We start from the raw sequence: 25,124 nt of genomic DNA, 5'->3' as shown, positions 1-25,124 counted from the left end.
ACAGTTGTCATCCTGAACTGCCTAATAGTGAGCAAGAGTCCTCATTTTCTATCTATTCAATGTGTAGAATTGTTTTGATATATTAGCTAAACTTTAAACAGCTTTAGCTAATCTTATGTACAAGAGAGAGAACATTTGAATAACTCTTCTCAATTTGCTATTAAAAATAACTTAGTACTTAAAATTTCTTGTTAAAAAAATGTTAACTTCTGCATATTTTTATGTGTTAAAGAAAGAGCAACTTTCCTGTTTCTGAAAGGAAAAAATTAATTGAAAAAAAAAAAGTCATGAATTAAAAAACGTCGTGAATGTTGATACTATATATGTGTAAACATCCAGATATCAGGCTAAAATTTAAGATGAGGGAGAAAATAAATTAACGAAAGACTTTAAAAGACTACCAGAATAATTTTCTTGGCAATATTCTTTACGGCAGCCTTCTCTTCTCTCTTCCCTCTCACTCAAAGTCTTTTGGCTTTAGCCCCATGATTTGTCATTTACAACAAAAATACTTGTACAGAAGGCATCAAGGATGGAAAAAGATGTTAGACCATTCTGTCCTCTTCTCTGCAACTTTCCCTTTAAGCATTGAGATAATTGGTTTGTGGTAATATGAATCCAAAATGACTACGAAAACACTGTGGAGAAGTCCAGTATAATTTGAAGTACTTGAGTTTTAAGCCTTTTTTTCCAGGAATTAATATTACTCTAAGCACGTAGTGAAATTTTCTACCCTTCTGCTTGTCCTTCCTTTTATAGTTACTTCAGATTTTATGGTACAACAGACAGTGTTTATTAACTTGTTTCTCAATCTGTAGCAAATATTTTTTTCTTTGCCTTCCCCTGAAAGCATGCAAAAAATGCTCACCAAAAATCACGGTTTTCATTTTTAAATTGCATTCATTTGACTGTTCCTAGAGAACAAATGCTGGTAACAAAAGGAACAATCTTTCTGCCTAGATAAGATTCTTCTGATGGCAGATTTCATATGGACTGCTAAATGTGAAAAAAATTGCTGTATTTGACTTTCCTGTTTCAGTGAACTTGGGACTGTCTGCAGATTGGAGTTAGTGTACAATAACCATATTTTGCTGTTCTGTGATAGGGTCTACACTGCCAAATGAGCAAAAGTTCCTTATTATAAACCGATTTATCACAATTTCTATATTCAGACAAACTTCTGATGGAAGATAATGGCTTTCTCAGTTTCATTTATCCATTATAATAATGATTGGGAAATTACAACTATTCCAAAATCTACTCTATATGTTGTATCATAGTAAAATTTTTGAAAGTTTGTCTAGTCCTTGTGTTACTGTTTTCAATGCATTTGGTTCAGCTGTGGTCTAGAGCAATCTTTTATCTGGCAAAATATGCGCAGATCAATGAACAGGGATGTTAGTCAGCATGGTATAGACTGCAAAAAATTCTTAGTCATTTCCATGTGTATATTTATATGGATTCACTTTCCTCTTCTTTGCATTGAAACTGAAGTGTATCCTAGTCATCGTATAAAGCTCTTTGTCTTTTAAAGTTCCGGACAAGCATGTTTGTTCTTTCCCCATCTATTGACATCACAAGAAAAAATCATTAGCTTATTTGGTAAGCCCTGGAAAGCATAGTCTAAGGAATGTCAGTTTGTCCCTTATTACACCCACAGGTAAAGTCCAGAGGATGTCTTTGAAACTGTACTCAGTGAACCAAAAGGGTGTCTTTGTACCACTATGCCTGCAGAATCCCTTTGCAAAGAGGAAATATGCAGCAAAATTTAACGATCATTTTTAATTTTGAAGCCTATCTAACTAGGATTTATTTGATTGGCCTTTGTGTAAGTATTACACAGATTTTTATGCTCCTATTTCTGCAATTTAGTACTACATATGCTGACACTAAAAGATAATATAAGAGAAGATTTTTTTTTTATTTGAAAAATTATAGCTGAAATTGATAAAGGTGTCTTGTATTTGTGTATTTTGTTGATTATATATTTTCTGCACTTGATATTTCACTGCATATAAACCAGGCACTAAAATACCAGACACTTGGACTTGGAAAACCAGACCCTTGGATTTCTCAATTAAGAATAAAGTTATGAATTTATGGTTTTCTTAAGCTGAAACAGGATTTGTTTGAGCCACTTCTAATATCTTGCACAACACCAGGAGAGTAAAAATTGCTTCGTTGCTTTTTACTTCTTGCAGAAATATGATACATGCAACATACTTATTAATATGAAGTGGGTTAATGTAATAGGTCATAACAAGCAGCTTTAACGGTTCATTAATACATTCGTCGGGGGAAATTAAGAGGCCAGATAAATGGAGTTTCATGCCTTTGAACACCAAAGGTGTATATTAATGTTCTGGTAAAATTTCATACAAAGTGCCTAATGGTGCTAAAATTGGTAACAAGTAAATAGCTGAAGGTTTAGATGCTGTGTGTAGTTCAAGAAAGCTTCCAAAGGTTATTCTGCTTCCCCCAAGGTTAGCTCAACCTTTTACGCTGCGGTTTGGTCTAGAAATCTAAAGAGTATGTGAGGATGTGGTTTGTTTGCTTGTTTTCCGAGGTTTTCAACAATGCTGCTCTATTGTGAACAAAGCTTTACAATGAAATCTCTTGCTGTGGTCGGATGGAATAGTTAACACTCTTTTTTTTTTTCTTTTTTTTTTTTTAATGCAGTGCATCCAGCCTTAACTCAATTTGATTTCTTTGTCTTTAAATGTATATAGTTTCATATTAATTGATGTTATCTTATGAGTATTATTTTCTCACCATGATATCGAGCAATTCTGAAGAGCATTTAATTTTGTACATTAATGTGTACATTCCACGACAATCTAAAGACAAAGGGTGAAATTTGTTCAGCAGAAGTAAATGACAGAAATTCCTTAGTTGTCAGTGAAGTTTTTGACCTAGAAGAAAGAAACAGTCTATGTGAACACTGGGGGAATATTTAGATAAGCAGAATGTGATTAATTATATAGGACTTGGAGTCTAATGCTCGCAGCATATCACAGGTGAGATGTATTCCTGCAGGTGGTAAAGACTGTGTTTTCATATATTACCATGTGTCACTGATTAGATTTAGGTCACTGTATTAGGAAATGATCATTACAGACTTAGATGGATAGTGTGATGCTCTCTTTGTGGTGTTTTGAATCATTATCCTGCTCTTCTAAATGTTGTTCATTACTTCACGTTCTCAATCTTGGAATGGATAGTATACAGGGGGATTTTAGCTCGCATGAATAGATTGACTGGAGCAAATGAGGATCTCCTTTTATAGACCTTATTGTAGCTGTAGGGAGCCTGTATAAAAAAATTTGAAGCCTTTTTAATATGTTGGATTGTATCTGTAAATAAAATCTTCTCAATGACCTGGCAAATACAAGTGTCTTTTTGCGAAATACAAGAAGAGGGGTTTTGGTTTTGGTTTTGGTTTTAACTTTGCTTTAATAGTTTAACATCTGGACACAAGTTGTAAAGATGATGCTGTGAACAAACTGTTTTCTGGATAGCTTTTTGAAAGGGTCATGAGTGATCTGTCAGAAATTATTAGCTTTGCTTTGCTCAATGTATCACCATTCCTCATTCATTTAAATGAGTCCATCAGATTATCAGCTAGTGGAAATCAGTTTCGGTACATGAATTTCAGGAGAATGTTTCTCAAGAAACCAACTCATGATTTTGGTGATTATCTCTATTTATACCTTTATTTATTCAAGAACTGTTTATGAAGTTGAACTCTACCCTGGGATGTGATTTTGTTCTGATAGAGAGCCATCCTAAAGAAAAAAAAAACAAGAAGAAATTAAAGTAGAGCATAAAAGGAATGCAATGATCAGAATAGTATTTTATAATCTTGAGATACAAAATGTCACAGTGAGAAAGGGAATGAAAAAAGAGCAACAGAACGAAAAATGCGAAATGTCATCTGACAGGTATGAGGGACAATCTTGCATAACCATCAGGTGAGACAACTCCAGCTAAACCTTGGCATGTGAATGCATATACTCTGATTGCAAGAAGAGAGGTGAAAATTCTCAGTCTGGCACCTGTACACCTGGAGAATTCACACTGGTTGCAAGAAAACCTGTAAACCCTGCAGAACTGCATATAATGCTTTCAGATATCAGAGTGCGGGCGAGAATGCACCATGAGCTTTGGAATTTTGTCGAACACAAACTGGCAGATAGTTGGAGGCAAGTAGCAATATCTGTGGCATTACCAGTTACAGCAGCAGAAAGACTAACTAACTGGTTAATCTGTGTGGCATGCACAGAATACCCTTCGCTAGTGGCACCAGGCACCAGTTTTTGTTTACTTACTGGGAGCAGCTATGGTCATGGTACCACAGCCGAAGGTCTCACTGGGTGATTAAATCTTTGCCTTAGAGCTGTATTGTAAGAATTTGACAGAGCTGGCAGGGGCCCAACTACTTTAATGTCTTTCAGGTAACGAAAGAGGAAAATTTCGCAGGCCCAGGGTCGGGGTGGTAAGGGTGCTGTGATAGGAACAGTGCTGGGAACAAGCCACACACACAGAGTAAGCCATGAGAAGGAAAGTGAACAGCCTCTGCTCTTCTGCTGTCCTGTACATTCTGCACACTACCTGTTGAATATCAAAGCAGGACAGTCCAGAGCTATGACCAACCAAACAATATTTTGCTTGGAAAGTTTAATCCTTGCTAAGCTACATATACAGTTTGCAACTGTAAGTAACGTCTTTAATATGCAAGTGAAAAGGCAGTCATGAACAACTAGCAAGGGGTTGTGTGCTGCTCTCCTGAGGTTAATTCCTGTGCTGGAGAGGCCTGTCAGGACTTCCAGACATCCTTTTCTAAAAGAAACCTTGTCTAGACAACTTTTCAAAGGTATCCTTTTTAGGAGTCAAATCTGCCTTCCTTTCCCACCTAGGTTCAAGTACTTGATTTGAGGCGTTGGGCAAATAGTGAAGCGACTTTTGGGGAAAAAAAATATACACACATACACAATCTTTTATTTCATTTGGCCTCTGCTTTTCTACAGTTAATTCCTTTAGTGAGAGATAATGATGGGCTTTGATAGTATATTTTCAACCAGGGATGTGAGAATAGAAAAGAAGTTACCAGCTTTTATAATAGCAGGGATTATTATTATGTGATGTTTTCAATCAGATCAACCAGTCAAGGACTGGTTAAAGCTGGTTTACTAGACCTTTTTCTTCTTAAATAAATGCAAGTGTCAGCAATGCCCCTTTAAAGAGTGAAATTCCTGTAAATACTGAGAGATATAGTTCCAAGTAATGACCTATACAGCCATAGCATCTCAGATGATACACAGTGGATGGTGAAGGTCCTGGCTTGCCTCTTGGGTTTCATGAGGTGGAAAGGGAAGTTGTGGAGGTGGTTGGTAAAGAAAGGAAAGAGTAAAAAGGCAGTAAAGATGTATCACAGGCTAAACAGAGGAAAGCCATGACGAGGGGATGTTTTAGTTCACTGTGACTCTTCGAGCACCAAAGCTACACAAGTGCTGCAAGGTGGGGCTTGCTGAACCTGACCCAGCACGGTACTAACAAAGCTGTGCTGGTTATGGAGGTTGTGCTGTTAATATACAATGCACGTGGGTGCGCTGGCTTCTCTGAAGTAGCTCAGGGGATACCTTGCTGCAGTCTTTCCTGCCTAGATGTGTTGGGAGAACCAGCTATAAATATGACCTAAGGCTTCCTTGAGCTGTAGAAATAGCAAAAAGGCCAGATGTGCTTCAAGCAAACAGGATTTTATGTACATTACTTATTTATTTAACTTACTAGGATTGCAACTACATGCCTCATATAATCAAGTTTATCCTTAAAAGGAACAAATCTGAAAGGGCTCCAGATAACTGCAGCGGTAATATTAGTTTAAGAATCTGAAACGGCTTTGTAATATTTTCCTGAATGGGAAATCACCTTTTGTTTCTCTTATTTTATTGGGATTTTGATTAGTGATAAAGTGATTGTTCTATTTTAGTGGGCTGAACTGATGGAGTTTTTATTATAAGAGAAAGCAGCTGAAATCTGGCAGGCTGTGGTAACAACACAATATTCTTTCTCTGAGGTGGGACCCTTCCTTGAAGCATTTTTTGTAATTCTTTGGCAGTTTCTGCAAGATCAGCATCTAGAATCTTGTCCTTGTAAGGATTTGGGAGGGAATTAGTCTGTAAATCATCTTTTTATGAAATTGGTCAATGTGATTAAAAGCCTCAAATACTGGTCATGTATAGTGTTAGCTGAAGCTTACACAATAGGATCAACAAATCCTAAATCTTCAGCTCTTTGGACTTAACACTACCTATAGACACGTGGATGCAACTGCAACTGAAGCTTGTGCAAGTTGTAATAATTAGCACAGGCTGTGTCCCATTCCACTTGCTCAGGTTATGGTAAGTAGAGATGCACCCTATTACACTTTGGTTTTATTGTCTTTTAAATCACACTAAAATTTAGACAAAAAAAACTTGCTCTTTCTTTGTAAGGGGATTTGGTCTGCTCTTAAGGCTGCAGAGGTAAATATTGATTTTTACCCTTACAGGGTACAGAAGTCCAGCGTTCTTACAGGGAAATAGCAAAAGGAAATGAGAATCTATACAAAACCTTTTCCAGTTTATGTCTGCCAGGTATCTGTTGCACGTACCTGGTGCAATAACAAAATACTACAGCATTTCCTCTAACCAGCTGCAAGAATGAACAAATTATTTTAAGCAGGTAGAACTACAATTGGCAAATTAGGCTTTTTATGTGGTCTTTGAAATACTTTATGGTAGCAGTTAAATCTTCATATTGCATTATAGTTATCAGTGAAAACATTAGATTTACTGACATATTTAAAATAACAGACTTGGGCATGATGATAAGTAAGCAGACAATGCTGTAATCTGTGGTTATTATCAGAGACTTCACAAGGGTTCAAACAGCTGGGAAGACTTTGCTTGCATTAAATACCTGAGATAACCTATGGCTATACGATTTCCAATAACTGCATTGAATCTAGGTACTAAATCTTCCATTACGAATTATTTTTAAACGTTGTACAATAATCTTAGATTTTGGACACCTAAGCATAATCAGATGAGTTTGATAACCCAATCAGCACTTTCTCCATGTCAGTCCTAAAAGCTTATTTTCACACATGCTAATTAACACCAGGAGCAAGATGGTCTTATTTTTGTCTTTTGTGTATATGTGTGTGTGTGTGTCTTTTTTTCAACCCCGTAGTGCTGGGTTCAGCCCTCTTGCCAGGTATGTGTTTTGCCAGCTCAAGATGTGTGACTTAATCTCTAGGCAATTCAAAAGGTCCCTGCACTCCACGAGCTTCTGATAGGCCTACTGACATTTAAATCAGGTAGAAAATACCCTTTGTGATAAGCAGGTAATCAGGACAGTGTCATTACTATGGTTGAGCATGAGTTGAGAGAAGAATGGTACCTGTTTTGGTTGCCCAACTGTGAAAATAGTATCTTTTTTAGGATTTAAAACCAAACCAGCATATTAAATGGTAAAAGCCTTGATAACTATGGCAAAAGAAAAAAATGTGGATTTATGTTTTTATGTGACTCTCATTGTACAGTGATAAAGATTTATTTTAGAAATTTTGAGCCAAACACATTTATAAAATCTCTCACTTGTTTTTGGGTCCTTTTAAAAACTTTTATCTTGTTTCCACAATGCAAATCATTTGCAAACTTGATTTACATAACTAGTTAAACAGAGTTTATGTCTTCCTTATGATACTGAAGGAAGAAGTCAGCATTGTTTGATGAATATGTCTTTTAGTCATGACATATTTTAGTTATGTAGGGAAGATAATGCCAAGATTTGAAGGATGTCTAATGTTAGCATTTTTGATTACATCACTTATTATAACTAAGTATTCCAATACCATGGAGCTCAGATGTTTTGAGTCAGGCCCCCAAAGAAGCCTTTAAATTCTAAGATTAAAAGTACTCTTGGAGCAATACTTTTGCACCATCTGTTTTTTGAATAGCAGTGTGGCTGCATATGAAAGCTTTTCTGTGTGGCCCTGAGGATTCAGAACTTTTTAAAGCAAGCTAAAAAGATTCTTCCATGTTTATGTGAACTTAATATCTGGGATCCAAAAAGAAGTTTTGTAAGACTAGCCATAAAATTTCAATAATACTGAGAATGTCAGTGGTCAGTATTTTTACTTGTAATTTTTGGAATGTGAATTTATCATAGCAGTAGACAAGATTGAGATGTACAGTCTCAAGCTTTACTGCATTAGCAATATGGCCTGTGTTATTCACTAACATTAATACAGAACTGTACCTGTAAAAATGTGTTAATGAAGTACACTCATCATCAGTCTCCTTGAATGGAGAGATGAGCCATTCAAAGAATATATTGTTCCTCTCATACAGATTTGTTATGCTGTTAAAAAAAATTGTGCTCATTTGTCTTCAATAAAAATAAATTACTTCCCCATATAGCAACAGCTTCTAATATGCTCCATGTAAACAGGTGAATAATCTTTTATCCTAGGCAAAAGAGTAAGTGAAAAAAAAATCAGTAATACTCTTTCACAACAACCATAAAGGTATAAAATTAGTATAGACATTACTGTGTAAGTTTCTGCAAAGTTAGTACTGAAAGATTGCATGGACTGACCTTCTGGAAGGTCAGTATGATCTCTAAAGTAGGGCCTTTAAAAAGTGGGAAGCGTGGGAGTGAGTATATAGGTTATAGGTGTATTAAATGACTTCATTTCCAAATTTTAAGTCATTCTTCAGTAAGGCTGCGACCCATAAACTGCTTGTAAAACATTATAAATTAAAATTACTTCTTAAATAATTTATAGATATAGCATTAATATTGTTTAATGTCTTTGGAGATTAATAGCTCTACAATTACCTGAAATAACCATGGCAACAGAGTAAATTTTCACTGGGCACCAGTTACTCACTAATGGTTGCTGTAATTACAAAGAAACAAGATAATAAACCCCCAGAAATTATTTGTTATCCTTTGGCTTCAATACGTTAATTATTGCCATGCAGACTTGAAGGGCTCAGGAATTTCAAGTGTGTTTTCCTTGCTGCAGCACATCAGACTTCTCTGTAACCGCTCTGTAGTCTTCCCCCTCTTTTCAGCACAAGGTAATATAATGAATAACGTAGTATTTGTTGTGAATTGTATTGCACTGTTTTGCACTCCAGAAACATCAAACAATAAGACATGACAAGGTCATGAGGCTGAAATAACATTACCTTGGATACTTTGGAAAATCTAAAGCTGTGATTCAGGCAGGGATGTCTCTGCTTGATGCCTCTCCAAATTTTTTGTGATAATTGAACCGTGACCTGAAGCTCCCTGTGTGCATCTGTGTGCATGGTTGTGTGAGTTAGTTCGTTTTCGACATAGACTGTATAAAAGAAATCTAGCTACAAAATGGGTTATGGATATTTAACAGTTCCTCTTTGGAGCTGTGTCCTCTCTAAACACCAGAGTTTAAGCCCCAGCTGAAGCACTGGAAGAAAGGCTTTCCATGATCCCTGTCAACTGAGAGAAATCAATATTAGGAAATTCCCTGATATACTTTTAATCTGCTTAGTTATCTTAATTATCACACAGCTTATTGCACTCAGGAAACAACAGGTAATAGCTTAATATCAAATAGGATCTTGCTCGGCAAGATGAACTAGCCTCATGGATGACTGATAGTACATTGGTCGTACTAAGCTGCGTGTGAAAGAAAATGTTAAGTGGAGTTGGGTTAGACAGAGAAGAAAATGACATTTGTGTTTCAGGTGTCTGTTAACTAAATGTTAATGGAGTAACGTTTGTGTCATAATGACAGTCCCAATGGGACAGAGTTAAGGATGCAGATGTGTCTTGTTTGAGAAATCTTAAATTAACTGTGTGCTTTCAGAACACCCTCATAGTTCATGGCTTTTGGCTGTGGGTTTGTATGTTGGGTGGGTTTTTTTTTAGTAAATCAACAACATTTTGTATAAGCCTTAGATGGGAAATTGTTTAGTTCCTTAATTTTCTTTGTAATCCATTATTTCAGCTATGATTATGTGATAATGTTTTTCTTTTTTGTTTGTTTTCTCTTCATTTTTATTCTAGCAATATATAATTTCTGGAAAAAGAATGAAAGCCTAGACATGAAATACCACAATCTTTACATGTCAGTATTAAGATGATGAATCACATTTTCATATCTGAGAATTGTGACCATGGTCTAGGTTAGCTAAGGGAGTGACTATTACCCTTCCCCTCCAATTCCAAACTTTACATTTAAAAATATCATGGTGAAAAAGAAGCTGATGACAGAAGCTGTGTCAAAGCCCAGCCACCAAGTTCAGTACAGTTAGTGACCCTCGTGCAGAGTAACTCCATGTAAAGCTCTACTTTGCTGAACAGAGAGCTCATCAGGTGGAGACTTCAAGAGAAGAGACTGGAGACAGAGGAGCAGAATCACAAATAGAGGCTCTGCTGGAGCTGGGACAGCAGTCCCTGTACTGAGGATGTTGTCTGTTAGCAGGGCCATTTACCCCCTTTCCCATTTTGATGCCATTTTAACAATCACTCTGAAGACGGTAGTTACCTTTCCTCACCAGGATGCTGCCTTGTTCCCAGGTATCTATCATCTGTGGCAAAGAGCTGCTTGAGAAGCTGAACAAGCTCCCAAAACTTCTGTGCAACAGCAGCTGGAAGCATAGATGGCTCTTCAGATGCTACCTTTTCCGGCAGACATCCCTTGCAGTTTAACTAGTTCCTGAACACTACAGTCTCTGTGTTGATTCCTTGTAGTAATGTGTTGCTCTCTTTGATCCACCTCCTTATATGAGCCCCACCTCCATTTGGGCAGGGCTTGCTCTTAGCTCCACATCTCCTTTCCCTCACATGGTTCAGTACCAGAGGTGTTGTTCTGGAATGAGAAGGGAAGAAATCTTTCTTTCCAAAACTGTACAGGCACTTGCAAGTTACTGATATTCACGAAAGTTGTTTCTTTATCTGAAACACTTCATCTTAGTGTCTTTTGACTTCTGAAGTCCAGAGAGGTGTGTATGTGTCTGCTTGGCAAGTTTTCATCCTGGCCTGAAGTAAATGCTCAGACTGGAGTCTGAAGTAGGAGAGCTGTGACTCACCTCTGCCTTCCCATATTCAGTAAGTGCAAGCTGATGAGAAAAGTCTGGTATCATCTGAAAGACACTGTCAATTGTCAGCTTGATAGGTTCTTGCCTGAAAAGTTTCAGAGTGCCAATAGTAAGATGCAGGGTAGAAACTATGCTGCAAGCATACCTTTTAGTAGAACTGAGCAGAGGTGCTTATTCCAGAGGAAATAAGCTAATTACCAAAGCAAAAAAGGAGGAGCCTTATACAACCAGAATTTCACAAAAAACCTTAGCCAGAACTCTTTGAAAGATTAAAATAATAAAGAGAGAGATAAATGAATATTTATACTTGTATCTATTGTAACAGGACCACTGCTGTAGAATGATGTACGAACATTAATCCAGGAAGGGAATATTTTTTTTTCTCCTGTGATGCACAGTGTCCTAGGTAGGACCTACCTAGATAGGATCTGCTGAACGTGGCAGATGACCCCAGCGGAATTACTGTGTATTCAGTGACAGAGGTCAGTAGTACTGAAGTAAATACCAGTTTCTGGGACTAGTAAAACAAAAACAAACAAAAAAAGGAGGTGTGTGTGAAGAACCACGCCACCCTCCCCAAATAATGTAACAAAGCAGGAAAAATGGAAAAGGTAGAATAAGGAGGATCCTCAGTATCTCACGAAGCATTGGAGACTGGCTACTGCTGAAAAGAGGGTGTAGGCAGGGTGCACCCAAGCTCTTCGTGACATGTAGTTCTCACATATGTCTTGGTGTGTCCTTCTTGTATACCCTGAGAGAAGCTGATGGCCGTATTTATGGTCAGGTGGGAATTGTTCTGTGCTTCCTAGCAACATATTAATAAGAATTTTGGGTAACAAAAAACTGCTAATGCAGAAGTTCTTGGACACTCCTGATGTCCTCAATCTCTTTTGATCTCTTCCAATGGCACTATATAGCTACAGCTTCTTGGAAGAGTTTTTTTTGCCTGTAAAATCATGAAAATGGAAATAAAGAATATGAAGATCCTTTTAAACTGGGCATCTATTGTATGGTTGTGTTGCTGGGGACTGGAGGTGATTGTGATTCTGTAGAGAAATGCACATTTACTTGAAGTGTATTCATTTTGGCAATACTGAAACAAACAAGCTGCAGTTGTATTTGTGGTAGAGATTCCTTGCACTTTCACTCCCACTTACTTCCCAGCATATGTGTAAGATAGCGAGCTACCTTATTTTTTTTTTTCTTGTGGAAAATCATAACCATGAACTCTTCTCAGAAGGATTACAAGAAATGTGCTTGCTATGACTGGTGCTGAAAAATACATTTAAGAAGAAAAAATACACAACAACAACACTGTTAAAAAATATAAGAATATACTTGGTAACATTAAAATGAACATTTTCCACCCAAGAACATTTGATACTCTTCAGTCTATAATGTCATGCAAACAAAACTTTATGCATTTATTTACACATTTGAATAGTTGTTATGCCCAAAACCTAACCATCCTCTTATAACTTCCTCTTCCAGTACAAGCTGTTAGCACTTACCAGATAATGTCATACCACCTTGCTACTATTTGAGTATGTTACTAGAGTAATATTTATCTTGCAGTTGAATTTTATGTGATGTGTTGATTTTTAAGGGATTGACTTATGTGTCCCCATTGCATACAATATCCATTCCCAGAGCCTGTTGGCTTTTTTTGACTTACTGGGTTCTTCAGCTACAGAACTGAACCAATCGTCTGTGGCACACAATGTGTGCTACAGATTTTAAGATTAAACCTGTCTCTATGGATTTTCTGAATACAGAATAAAAATAGTCTGGATTCTTGCAAGTATGCTGGTAGCACTGAGCTTCTTGGCTACACGTAAGGAGTGACAAGTTCTTTCACTCTCTGTCTCCTCTCTTGCCCCCAAATCCCCCTCCCTGTCTACTGTGGTGTTGTGTGGACAGGGCTGTCCTTTTTCCAGAGATGGAAAGAACAAAGCTAAGGTGGCAGGGGGATCCAAAGGGGCTCATTTTCTGTTCCTCACTCATTCCTACTCTATCAGAACCTCCTTCTTCACACTTCTTTCCTAGGACAGATGGATATTACTGCCAGTGCCACAGTGTTAATGCCTGCCTTGCTTTAGCACCTATGGGTGAAGCATCTCATCTACATCTCCTACCCCTCCCAGTTAGGGAAAGTCATTTACATAGCATTGCCCCACCTGTGGGAGGAGAGGTGAAAGCAGAGGCATAGCCTGGCTGTGCAGAGAAGGGGATCAGCCCAGGCTGGGAAATATAAAACTGCCTTCGCAGTACTGTGTCACCATAGCAGGACTGCTGTCTAGCAATTTTAATTCTTTATCTGGCAAAATATGAATTTTAACCCATGATATGGTTGTATTATAGCTATATTTATTGTCTGTTAATAGACTCAAGGTGCTGTAAGAAGAGGAGTTAAAGTTCTGTCCTTTTGTATTCTGGAGTGAGTATTACTTGTTAGAGGATATGAACAAAAATTTCACCATTGTAGTATGTTTGCTGAGAGTGGCCAAGAGCAGATGCTTGGGGAGAGAATGTAGGGAACAAAGACAATGTAGGAGAATTTTTTTCCTGTATATTGTTCATGCAATTAGTAGCCAAAGGACTGCACGGACCAGAGTTGCATCCAGATCACTGCTTTTAATAACTACTGATAGACATATGAATAAATGATGGAGCAAATGCTTTTTGATATACCTGTACTTTTGGCTGCAACAGCTCAGTCTCATCTTCAAATTTTATTCATTTTAGGGTAAGTTTTATGAGATATTGTGTCTCTGCACTTGCTGTGGCAAGAAGTTCTAATCTGGAAGGAAAAAAGTACTACTTGTTATTTGTTATTTTAAATACCATGTGCCCATGATACCCACCCTGACTGATGTTCTCGTGCAGGGGTGGAATGAGCTGTTCCTTTCGCAGAAGTACACATTTCTAATGATTCACTGTGCTGAGGGCCAAGACATCAAATAAATTATACCCATCTCTGCAGAATCACAACTAAAGTTCTTGTCCATCAGCTTCAATAATATAAAGTCGGACTGTCTGACCTGGAATTGATTTATATTAGTTTATTTTAATACCAGATTCTTTACTTTATGAGCCTCGTAGTAGGTACCACCACGATTTATATCGTATATGCCCTAAATCTGAATGTAATTCATTTCCTGTAGCATTCTCTGCTTCCCTTTGGTTCTATTTTGTGCATTCATACATGAACAGCCAGAATCTGCCCCATGGTAAGTAAGATAAATTGCCTAAACATGGGCACCGAATGCCATGTCAGATCCCCCAGGGTATCCATCTGGCCTCCAGCTGCTGCCTCGGAAAGGCACAGGTTCTCTGTCATATGCATATTCTGCGTATCTGTGTGGATAACTCCAGTATCTTAGGATATTTAAAACATCAGTAAGCGCCTATGTTTACAGCAACTGGATGCAATCCTGTTTTATTGTCCCAGTCTTGAACTGAGACATTTAGGGTAAGCATAAAGAGAAGTCTTTTCGGATTTTGAATAGGTGTAAGACAGTCGTCATTTGTTATTTTAGTAACCACCTTGCTCATTGTTTGAAAATGTCTGCTCTGTGGAGATTGAGCAGATAATGGCTTCACTTGTCACAAACCTCACAGAGTTTAATACAGTGTGTATTCCTCCTCTGTCTGCCAGCCTAACATTCACAAATTAACTTTTGTTAGTTCTCATTAGTTGTTTATAATTCTCTGGTATTTTTTTTTTTTCAAGCATTACATGTTTTAACAGCTTGTATTTACTTTTTCCATTGATTCCATTTCAACCTTCTATTTAATTTGTCTCATTGAAATACTTATCAGTGACAAATTTCTTGTTTAATTTTACAGATGCATTCTTCTTCTCTGGGAGCTTTCAGTACTGAAAGTTCAAATGGTTACTCTCCCTCTTTCTACTTTACTGAGAACAATTTAATTCATGTACATCTCTGTAGTACTTTTTCCTTTTAACAGCTAATTAAAATGAAATGATAATTTAAAAAAATCTGAACCCCTAAGTCTAGCACTTGAAGATAATTGTATAAATTAATGAAATAAGGGTTGATACTATAAATCTGAAGAATCTTCCAGTAAAGCCAAATTCTAACATATGGTGCTTTCTGAAGTTTTTGATACACAACAGCTAACTGTATTAAAGTGTACAATAAACTGCTTGGCTTCTGTTTACCTAAACACACCCTTGAATCCATGTTGACCACATAAGGATTCAAACAGAAAAAACAGCCTATGTGGAGCAGCTCAAAGGATGAAGACTTAGCTTAAGTAATTTTCATTTTGGTTTAAAAAATGAAATTAATATCAAGCCACTGAAATCTGGTGAAATACTAGATTTGTATCTGGTATCAAGCTTTATAATGGAATCAGCTCCACTAGAGTTGCAATATTCTGTAAATGGCAGTTGTGAGACTTATCAGCGTAACCACTTTTCTACACTTTTGTCAAGGCACTGAAGGAGCAGTGCCTCGTAATAAGTAAATTTTTATTAAAAGTTTTCATATAAGAAAAATCCAAGGCAGTTGATTTAATTTAACAGATTTTTTTTTTTTTTTAATAAGGCTCACAACTATTCTTAATTTAGGATCCATTACAGATTAATTACTTTAATATGCAGTTGGCCACTACTACAAGGGAACTTGTGGTTTTCCAGTCATTCCACTTCTTTTCTACCACCTGAGATGTAAAAATAACACCTTCACTGGAAGGCATCCAGGCAAGTGTACTCTGTAACCTCACAGGGAACTAAGATTACTGTTTGCATTAGGAGCAGGGATGTTTTATTTTCATGTGAAATGCAACTTGATAAAGAAGGCATATGCAGGATAAGGTAGTTGCTGAGCAGCATCTTAAGAGTATCAAGGTACATGTTTAAGGATTTCTTCAGAAGAATGTGAATTTTCAAGTTCAGTGCACAAAGGACCTGTCATAAAACAGTTGTTTATGAGAAAGAGTCCTCCTTGACATCAGTGTAAGGCATTAAAATTTTAAAAGGATCCATTACATCCTTGATTCTGAATTAAAAACTGCAGCATTTTTTTTTCCCCTTTAAATAACATTTCTGGCTAGTTTAAGCTGCATTTTGAAAGGCTCATAAACAGTTGAGGTCACAGACACATTGCTTCAGTAATGTTTAGCTAATGTGCTAGTTTAACACCCAGAGTTGTTTAATGCTGCTGTCTGTAAACTGGGAGGGAGGAGGGAGAATTTTTCAGTACCCAATTATTACTTTATATCTACAATAAGTAAATGTGTCCTTAGGCTTAATAAAATGTTATTCTTTTATGCCATGGGTATGGATTGTCTTCCACTGGATGTTAACAGAACTATTCTACAAAGCATCCTTCTATAGGATTTATATAAGATTATTTATTTACTATGATTTTGGAGTGATTTTGAAGCGTTTCAAAACAACTAAGGGATTTGATATACAATACAGCAAAGACTCAGAAGCTTTCAGGTGATCACGTCATACTTACAGTATGTATGGCTGTTAAAAGGATCTCCAGTAGTAAACAAATGCTTATGTTTATGTCTTGAAACACTCAGGATGCCAATTCAGGTGCACAACCCAGTATTTCTTTGTGTTTTGAATGACATCATTGGACGTAGCCACAGCTCTGCTGTCAGGACAGTGTAATCGCTTCGTGTCGTGATGTCTTCAAAGGAGTAGAAGAGTGGATAGAGCTCTGTCTCCACGTGTTTCCCATTGTATCTCATCCCTTTTGGTTAAGTAGTTCCTGTAAAAGGAAATGAGCGCTTTCACCCTATGCTACCCATGAGACTGAACTGCTGGTCTTTCCTTTACAGACTGAGGACATTAAACGAGCCACATTTTCCTCTTTTGTTTTACCTTTTTCACTGCAAAAGAGTGTGATTTCAAAACAAGCCTGTAAACCTTTTGAATAATGCTTCGTTGTGAAATTTGAAATTTTCTTGCCACTTGCCAGTCTACAGTTATACATCAGAAAAAAAAAAAAAAGACTTTCTAAAAGTATTCTGGAATTGCTCAGCAAAGAGAGACTTCAGAAACAAATCTCAAAATAAGTTAGTAACTATGTTTATATATAAAAAAAAAAAAGAAAAAGGATTGGCACAAAGGAAGGATGAAGAAGATGAAGGTTCACACATGATTTTCCATAGTTAGCCAAGCTTATTATGTATTCTTGAAATTCTACCATGTACTTCTGTTTGAGGCATCCAGAATATATTAAAAATTTAGTTAAGATGGTGACAGATTGAATACAATTACCTGAGTCAATCATGGGTTAAAATTATGCACGGCAACATAACCACACAGAGAATAAAATGTGAAAAGGCCCAAAGGCACAGTTCCCTCACTGCTCTTTAACTACCTTGTTAAATGATTGCTGACAAATTATAAAAAAAAAAAAAAAAAGATTATGAAATTAGTGAAATTATTTAAAAAAACATGGGCTAGTTTGTAATCTCTGAGGTGGTCTACACTAGTGTTACAGGGACATTTTTCCTAAGCAAAAGTAACATTTTCCTATGATGGTGCCCAATAAATGTGGTTCCTGGATGAGGATATCCCAGTTCATTCTCTAAGATACATATCCTATCCAAGAACTATTAAGTGTGGTTTCCCAAAATCCTTTTATATAAGTTGGAATTTATACAACCTGGGCTCACTACGTCAGGTCAGTGGTGTATTCTGTATTACTCTCTCTCCACAGTGTGTTGCATTTTGATTTAGCAGCCAGTCCTCAATGACCATTAAGTGGAGCAATTAAACACTCAATGTCTTCAACTAGTACTAGGATGCAATTCCCTGTCATGGTAATGGTGCAGTATAAGCATAAGTGGCAGTACAGTACAGGATATCAAGAGTGCTCAATTCTGCATATCTGGTTGTCAAAAAAGAGGCATTTGTACCACTCAATGGCATTTGTTACAGTGTTATATACCGAATCTAGACATGCCTCCACCTATGCTATTAGTTATGGTCAGCTACAGTGTTTCTCCACATGGTTTAATTATCTGATGTCTATACAGTTGTAATCAGTTTTTCCAAAGAAGTATTCACTTTAATTTGATGGATTATCCAACAAAGTATATTTTCTTAGAAAACCTTTTCATTTTGTGGACTGTCCATTCTCAGATGAACTGTTCACCTTGATCATCCATCAGGGTATATTTTTCTTCAGATGAGATTAACATTCTTTTAAGAACACTAATTAACCATTGGTGATTTGTTTATATCCTTGGGGCCTCTAGTTTCATTCTGTCCTTACACTTCCAAGGCTTCTGCTACCACCTTGCATTCATAATTTTGGGAATCCTTGCTAAAATCCCCAGTTTTTCATCAAATGCCTTTAAGCTTTGCTTTCCTGGTTATGTAGCTAGTGGTTTATTAGCACAATCCAGCCATGCATACCTCCTTGTTTTAGGTCCATTAAATGTTTAATTCCACAAAGCAACATATGTGTGTATATATATATATGACATATATAAATCACATATTAATGATCTTATATATATATAAGACCTAGATGAAAACAATGGTCTCGTACTGGTTGCTCACAGTGTCTGCTAGTTATGGCAGCATTGCTAGTACATTATCAAATTTACTTTACAGCAGGCACTGTGACTGTTACTGTACTTTCTAAAAATCTGTTATTCAACAGAGGGATAGTACGTTCTTCTCAGTGTTTGGGGGTCTGAATCTTCTGTGGCTTATTCCAGGTTTTAACAAGCTTAACTTTATTAACTTGGCAAAGGTTGTTTTCACTTCTGCTATATGAGAAAGATCTCGTTGGACTCAGTTGGAGTGGCAGCTGAATTCAGCAGGATGCTGCATCGCTGTCGACTGAGGCGCGCAGTGTGAGATGCTGTTATGCTCTAGCTGAGAACACCACTATATCAAAGAGAAAGATGGTTCTGGCCTGTACTATAGTCTGTCTCTTTGCACATGATATTTCTGAACCCAGCAATGGATTATAAGATCACACTTATTGCTGAGCGTAAGAGTGTCTGAAGTTCCCATTGGTCTTAAGGGATACAAAGGACATCTTGTATCTGTTGGTAAAATATATCTGTTCTTTCCATGAGCTCTTTAAATGCTGCTGAGTGGAAAGATGAATTCCATCATTACTTGAGAGTAATATTTGAAGGTTACCTCCATACCTCCATACCAACAACAGCTGAGTACGTGTTTATTGGGTGGAAGAAATTTATTGGATCAACCTGCTATTTGAGCAGTGAAGAAGAATTTCATTGCTTGGAAGATTGTAGACTGGCATTTTTCTTGCCCTCCATTCTGTCCAAGGAATTGGGAGCAAAGCACAAAGAGCTTTCCAAATTTTTATGTTGAGTCTCCTGTATCTTCCTAGGGTCTTAAGTCTTTATCACACATAATTTTTTTATATTCCTCTTCCATGGTTGCTCACATCTAATTTTTGCAGCCAGAGTTTTCCTGGCAGAACTGTGAAATTGGCACAGTAGATAATGTGCCACTTGTCACTCTCAAAGCACTGTTTATTTCACTGGATTTCAGTTTTGTAAGAAAGCTGTTATAAAAACCAAGAGAACAAAATGCTTTATGGGAGACAGACATACAAGAAGAACTATTTGTGCTGAAATTCTGGGGTACGTAGATTGCTGTCCCCACTTCTACTGGCTAGCTTCTTCTTGATACGTACGCAGAATTTCAAGCTTTTTTTGGCATTCTCTGGAAACCACTCACAGTGGACTTAGTGCCTCTTAGTGCTACATTAACAAGTCTTATACTGTAGGAAGTTACCATGAACTGGATATTCTCCTTTTCTTGGTTGTTTGTATGGAGAAATGTGAAAACATTGGGGGGTGGGGTTTGTGGTAGTTTGTTTTTTTTCCCCCAGTAAAGATAGATTTCATTCTCCAGTCACTGAAATAGAACTTCAACATACTTCAATTTGTCTTCAATGGACCTCAACTATAAATATGATTCACCTATATATATATATGAAATTGGGGGATGGGTAAAGATGACATTCTTTGTGTAGTTTTTGAAAAGTCTCTGTAGGAGTGCAGATCCTTGATGTGACCTTGAGGGAATTCATCAAAATGTGTTCTAATTTGGCTGGCCTAGTTGCCAAGGTAGACGTGTAGTTTTCAATCTTTGAACATTTTGTTGATCGAAGTAAGAACAGAGTGTTGATTTATAACTTTTGACAGGTTCAGCAGTGGCCCTTTCTGTCAGGCAGTGTCATGTACAGAGGAGAGAGCAACAAGCACAGCTGCTGTCCTTAATTTATTTTGATAAAACACTTTTACTCAGGTGGTCAGTGCTAGAAACTGATCACATTAACACCGACCAGATTTAGACGCTTGCATCTCAAGGTCTTTTATGAGTGTTGGTTCCTAAATTGATATATTAATTTTATTTTCATATTTAACAGGGAAATTCTTTATCAAGTTCATTACAGGATTGCTATTTTGTGCCTACTGCACTGTATTCACATCCTAAAGTGAAATTGTGCCCTTCTGCAAGTCAAAAGGAGTTTCTCCACTTCTGTTTTATCACAGAATTTCCTAATGTTCTGTAATACACACAAAAACCCAACCAACCAAACAAAAAGATTGCAAAAGCTTAGCTTTTAAAATTGTTTTAATTAACCATAGATAAGGTAGACTTTGTGATGATGCTAATAACACGCATTTTTTCTTTGTGAGGTTTTTGAATTATTACCATACTAGCCTCGCATTATGAAGAACCTGCTGAATCTCTAATTAGTATTTTTCCTCCAAAATATACTTTCTGGGAAATTGCTTTAAAGGTATTTATCCTAACTGCTTTTTAATTTTTTTTCAGGGAGTGCTGGAACACCTGTTATCTTCAATGAAAATGGAGATGCTCCTGGACGCTATGATATTTTTCAGTATCAAATCACCAACAAGAGTACAGAATACAAAGTAATTGGTCAGTGGACTAACCAACTTCATCTAAATGTAAGTACTAGTTTGATCGTGATACTGACATTGGAGAACACTCATTTGAGCATTACATTATTTCAAAATATTTAAAAAATGTTGATGATTTCAGCTCTGTCAGTTGGCAGAAGAAAGCTTTTCCATTCTCTTCTTTAGAAGACAATAAAAGATAGCACAATAACCTGAACCAAATTCTTTATGTTTTAAAGTAGGTTGGGTTGTGTATTTACCTGCTCCTTTAAATGATATTTTAGAATCATTGTATAGCTGATATTCCTCAGACCGATTATGAAGTTAGGCAGGGAAATAGTAACTCATCCTTCAAAAGAGAGTGTCAGACAAAATGATGGTTACATATATATTGCCTAGGTATTTCAAATAATATACGGGGATGGAAATGTATTTAGTAAAAAAGAAGTTTGGACTCTAACCACTTCTGATTTACTTGAAACACTGGGATGATGAACTACTGCAATAAAAATATTTCTTAAATATGCATGGAGAATTTGGAGTTTTTCTATATAGTTAACTAGGATTAGTATAGTCCCTTATTACTTAATAGCAGAAGAAACAAAAGACACAGCAACTTACCCATCCTTAGGAGGTGTTTCTAATTGGTGCCTTAATATGTTCTGCAAGTTTTGTGGTAGTTAAGCCCCACCTGTGCATGGGATAATATTTGTTTTGAAGATTGCCAACCCAATAAGATTCAGAGAATATAATATGCAATAGTTGCATGACAGCTAAGCATCAAGCCACAGCTGTAACTTGAGAAGTTGTTGGGATCAAGGCACTTCTTTCTGTCAGAACATGGCTCCATGCGAGGAGAGTTACAGTCATGAGAAAAGCAAAATGAATTAACCTCTTTTCTTGTTAGCTGTGCAATATTTATAGGGTTTTCTTGAGGTATGTTAACCATTTGGGTAGCTCTGCAAATGTGAAATACCAAGTGTTGTTTTGTTAAGGGCTGATGAGAAGGGCAATAGTGTGAATTGATGACTAGATTCACCAAAGGGAGCTTATTCAGTGACTTTAATCAAATCAGAAAAACAGGTTTCAAACATCTCTAGTTTTCCATGTGAGAGGTTCCTGAAGAGTAACAAAGACAGTGTAGTAAATATTTACAAATGATTCTCCTGTTGAGACTACTTTGCAATAATTATCTGAGTGCTACCCACAGTAACACAAATGGTAGCTCCCCATTTTCAGCCACAGTTGCTAAACCACTTTACCATATCTACCGTTTGATATCTATAACTACTTGGCAAGGACTCATTCATTTAATTATTCTGCCCAAACAGAAAAAACCCTACCAACAGAAAGTGTGTGTAGCAGATTGTGTGGCAGTGTTATCTCCCTCCACTAACCTGGTATCGGTCTGTTGAGAGGCATGAAAGGAAAAAAAATGGTTAAACAAGCTTAAAGATTAATACTAAATTGTAATTTCTAGACAACACTAGAGTTAGACCCTTATCATAACTATTGTGGCATACATTCCAAATCTTCATAATTGCTACAGTTTCCTGAAGAGTTAATGTTTATTAAGTGAGCTGAAAAACTGATACAGACATTTTGCACTAATGTTAGTACTAACATAGCAGTTACATAGTAGTAGCTAAAAGCTACCTTAGAATTTTCTTCAATTTTAATTCCATTCCAATCTGCCTTTTTCTATCCCCCCTAGACTGCTAAATTTTTCATTAAGCCTGTAGCTTTTCGGTCCCATTATTTCTGCCTGATGTATGTGTACTCCAGGGAGTTCTCTGAAATATGAATAGATTGGCTGCTACTCAGGCTACTGAAACCACACCACGCTAACCGCATTGACCATAAAGCTAACAGGAAAGGATTTATCTAAGGACACGCCTTGTTAAAGCTCGTTAAGAATGGATGTGTTAGGCTGTTCTCTGCCTCTCTTTTTTCATCTCTTTTTTTCGTGTCCATGAGCTCACGTGCTGGACACAACTGGTTGTCCAAATTTGTGGATGAGCTCTGTTTAGCGTGTGGAGTTGGGGAGATGCAAACAGGCCAGCACACTGCTCCGCAGTGGGTGTTTCTGCTCCCAGCCTCGTGCCATGGCCCCGCTCTCGTCCCACCGCCCCCTGCTCTGCTGCACACCCCCTGCTCACGCAGCCCAGGGTGCGAGCAGGCACACGGGGCTCCGTCCCCCCGTGCATGGTGCAACTGGATTGATTCAGCAAGGAGATGTTCCTTTCCCTACCTTTCACTCCTGTTTCTTGACTTACTCATCTTTATCTAAAGCCTGGAAGATTTCTAAAGGGATGACTGGGCTTTGTTTCTTAAAGTTTGTCAGGGCTTGAGATGCTGGATGCAAGTCCCCATCGGTGCCTGCAGGCGCTGGTATAGTAACAATGAAGAAGGAAGTCGTAATAGGGGTGTACAGTTTGTTTCCATCTGTTTCTATATTCGTGAAACTTACTTAGCACATGTTGAAGGTAGTTTATGCAACATCATGATCTGCTGTGACAAAGCTGTTGCCTCCTCTCACTAGACAAAATGTACTAAACCCAAGTAATCTTTGTGAATGATTGTCAATGCTCCAAATCATCATATTGCAAATTACGTAGTGCCTTTGATTGCCAATGGATCAGAGGGAACACAGTGGATGTTTTCATTAGTTTCAATGAAAACATCTATATTTATTGAAGGCAAAGCACTATTAAGATGGCAGAGCACTTTTTACCCTGCTGTTCTATAAAGGAGATGCTTTTAAAATATAATACTTTTCCCACCACATCCTTCGATCTCCTGCAGTTTCCTCTTAATGAAGACACATGTAACTATGATTTTTGATGAATCTCTGTCAGCTAGATATCCTCTATAGATACTTCTACTCCTGTTTTTACAGATATTTCTACTTCAAATTGTGTGGTAACATGTTGTAGCTATGACTGTGTTTATGATTTTGTTCATCTATGCAGCTGGTATTGTGCTTCAGAAAATTTATGACTTTTATTCATTTATTTATTTTCTATGCCAGAAAAATAAATCATGAAAGTACCAGGCTTGCAGTACAGTTCAACCTTCGGAACAATTAACATAACTAAGATTAGAATACATCTTGCATCTAAATAATTGAATCAAAGGGTTTCCTTTTTTCTTTCTGATTTTTTTTGGTCCTTTTTGTTTTCTTTTTCCTTAGGATGCTCTTTGATATTTTCTCTGTCATGTTTTGGCTGCGGGTCTCTGTTGTGTGGGCTATTGCTCCTCACCCAGTGGCCAGCCCTGGTCCTGTCTCTGACCCTGACCCTCAGGATTCAAGATTCTTCTGCTGGGGTCTCTGGTTCCTCAAAGTTTATGCTGACTCTGCAGGGTCCTTGTGGTCAAGCTTCAGATGTGTTCCTTTCCAGTGCAGTGCTGGCTTTCCCTTTGGGCAGAAAGTGCTGGCTCTGGCTAGGTAAAGACTCTGTATCATGCTCCTGAAGTGGCTCTTTGTCAGCAGGCTTCACCAGCTGCAGAGACCCTTTCAGCTGCAATGCTGGTTTCTCCCTGTAGCCCTTAGTAACATTAATGCTCTCCTTTAGGCAGACTGACCTTTCAGATTTCCTCTGAAGCAGCTATAGCTTCCAGATATAGGAACTTCATGATTACTGATCAGTACTACTGTTGCAATTCTTACAAAACAAACACGTGTGACAATGCTGAGAGATGCAGTACAGAAGTTAAATTAAAAAAGAATAATGATCTTCAGAATTTAAATTTCTGTGTGATTCTTGAGTTTGAATAAGGTATCTCAATCTTTGGCAGATGCAAGGAAACTCTGAAAGCAGATATTTAGGAACATCAAACTATAATCTCAAAGAACCTGATTGTCTTTTATACAATTACTACCTTACATGATTCTGACAATGTAAATTTACACCCCTTTTAAAGTCCTTTTACTCTCTAAGGTTGCCTGACTTTAAATGATCTTAATGTACTGGAAATAACCAGACCCTAAAAATTTTTAGTATCACTTTGAAGGAAAAAATAATTGCCTTAGAACTTCTGATCATTGACTACACGTTAGCTGTCAGGGTT

At 37.2% G+C, this 25,124-nt stretch overlaps 1 protein-coding gene across 1 annotated transcript in view; it reads left to right on the top strand.

Moving 5' to 3' along the window:
- The window catches only part of GRM8 (glutamate metabotropic receptor 8), a gene marked incomplete at both ends in the record, with an annotated part of 334,734 nt that overhangs the window by 246,869 nt on the left and 62,741 nt on the right, over positions 1-25,124 (top strand). The window contains one exon of the mRNA XM_082308444.1: positions 20,965-21,101. Within this exon, the coding sequence (XP_082164570.1) occupies positions 20,965-21,101 (137 nt within the window). The remainder of the gene's footprint in view (positions 1-20,964; positions 21,102-25,124) is intronic.

The sequence above is a fragment of the Platalea leucorodia genome (genome assembly GCF_965183815.1).
Source record: "Platalea leucorodia genome assembly, chromosome: 4".
Taxonomy (NCBI): domain Eukaryota; kingdom Metazoa; phylum Chordata; class Aves; order Pelecaniformes; family Threskiornithidae; genus Platalea; species Platalea leucorodia.
This window is presented reverse-complemented; position numbering and strand designations above follow the sequence as displayed.